Genomic DNA, 878 nt, shown 5'->3' on the forward strand with positions numbered 1-878 from the left:
GTGGGCGGGGCAATGGGGGCGGGGCCCGGGGTGGAGGGGCAGGGCCTGGGCAGGTGAGGACACTGCGTCCCCTCTCAGATCACGCGCATGGAGTACGTGCACACCAAGAGCCTCATCTACCGGGACGTGAAGCCCGAGAACTTCCTGGTGGGGCGGCCAGGCAGCAAGCGGCAGCACGCCGTCCACATCATCGACTTCGGCCTGGCCAAGGAGTACATCGACCCCGAGACCAAGAAGCACATCCCGTACCGCGAGCACAAGAGCCTGACGGGCACGGCGCGCTACATGAGCATCAACACGCACCTGGGCAAGGGTGAGCGGCGCGCGGGCCGGGCGGGGGGGCGCGCGGGCCGCGCTGACCTGCTGTCCCCCCGCAGAGCAGAGCCGTCGGGATGACCTGGAGGCGTTGGGCCACATGTTCATGTACTTCCTGCGTGGCAGCCTGCCCTGGCAGGGGCTCAAGGTGGGTCGGGGTCGCGGGGGCGCCGGGGAGTGGGCCGGGGCTGCCGGTGGCGTCACTGACCGGTCTCCCCACAGGCGGACACGCTCAAGGAGCGCTACCAGAAGATCGGGGACACCAAGCGGGCCACGCCCATCGAGGTGCTCTGCGAGAGTTTCCCAGGTGAGGGCGCCCCGTGCCCGCTGTTCGCGCGGCTGCCCCCTCCCAACCCCGTGTCCAGCCCAGATCCACACCCCAGCCCTGCCGGCTCCCCACAGAGGAGATGGCCACGTACCTGCGCTACGTGCGGCGCCTGGACTTTTTCGAGAAGCCCGACTACGACTACCTGCGCAAGCTGTTCACCGACCTCTTCGACCGCAGCGGCTTCGTGTTCGACTACGAGTACGACTGGGCGGGGAAGCCCCTGGTACGTGGGGGC

At 69.1% G+C, this 878-nt stretch overlaps 1 protein-coding gene across 1 annotated transcript in view; it reads left to right on the forward strand.

Annotated features, from left to right (window-relative positions):
- The window catches only part of CSNK1G2 (casein kinase 1 gamma 2), a 13,838-nt gene that overhangs the window by 11,764 nt on the left and 1,196 nt on the right, over positions 1 to 878 (forward strand). Inside the window, exons 6-9 of the mRNA XM_025042990.1 lie at positions 71 to 313; positions 378 to 463; positions 538 to 622; positions 718 to 866. Of these exons, the coding sequence (XP_024898758.1) occupies positions 71 to 313; positions 378 to 463; positions 538 to 622; positions 718 to 866 (563 nt within the window). The remainder of the gene's footprint in view (positions 1 to 70; positions 314 to 377; positions 464 to 537; positions 623 to 717; positions 867 to 878) is intronic.

Source organism: Pteropus alecto, unplaced genomic scaffold (genome assembly GCF_000325575.1).
Source record: "Pteropus alecto unplaced genomic scaffold, ASM32557v1 scaffold30, whole genome shotgun sequence".
Classification (NCBI taxonomy): Eukaryota; Metazoa; Chordata; class Mammalia; order Chiroptera; family Pteropodidae; genus Pteropus; species Pteropus alecto.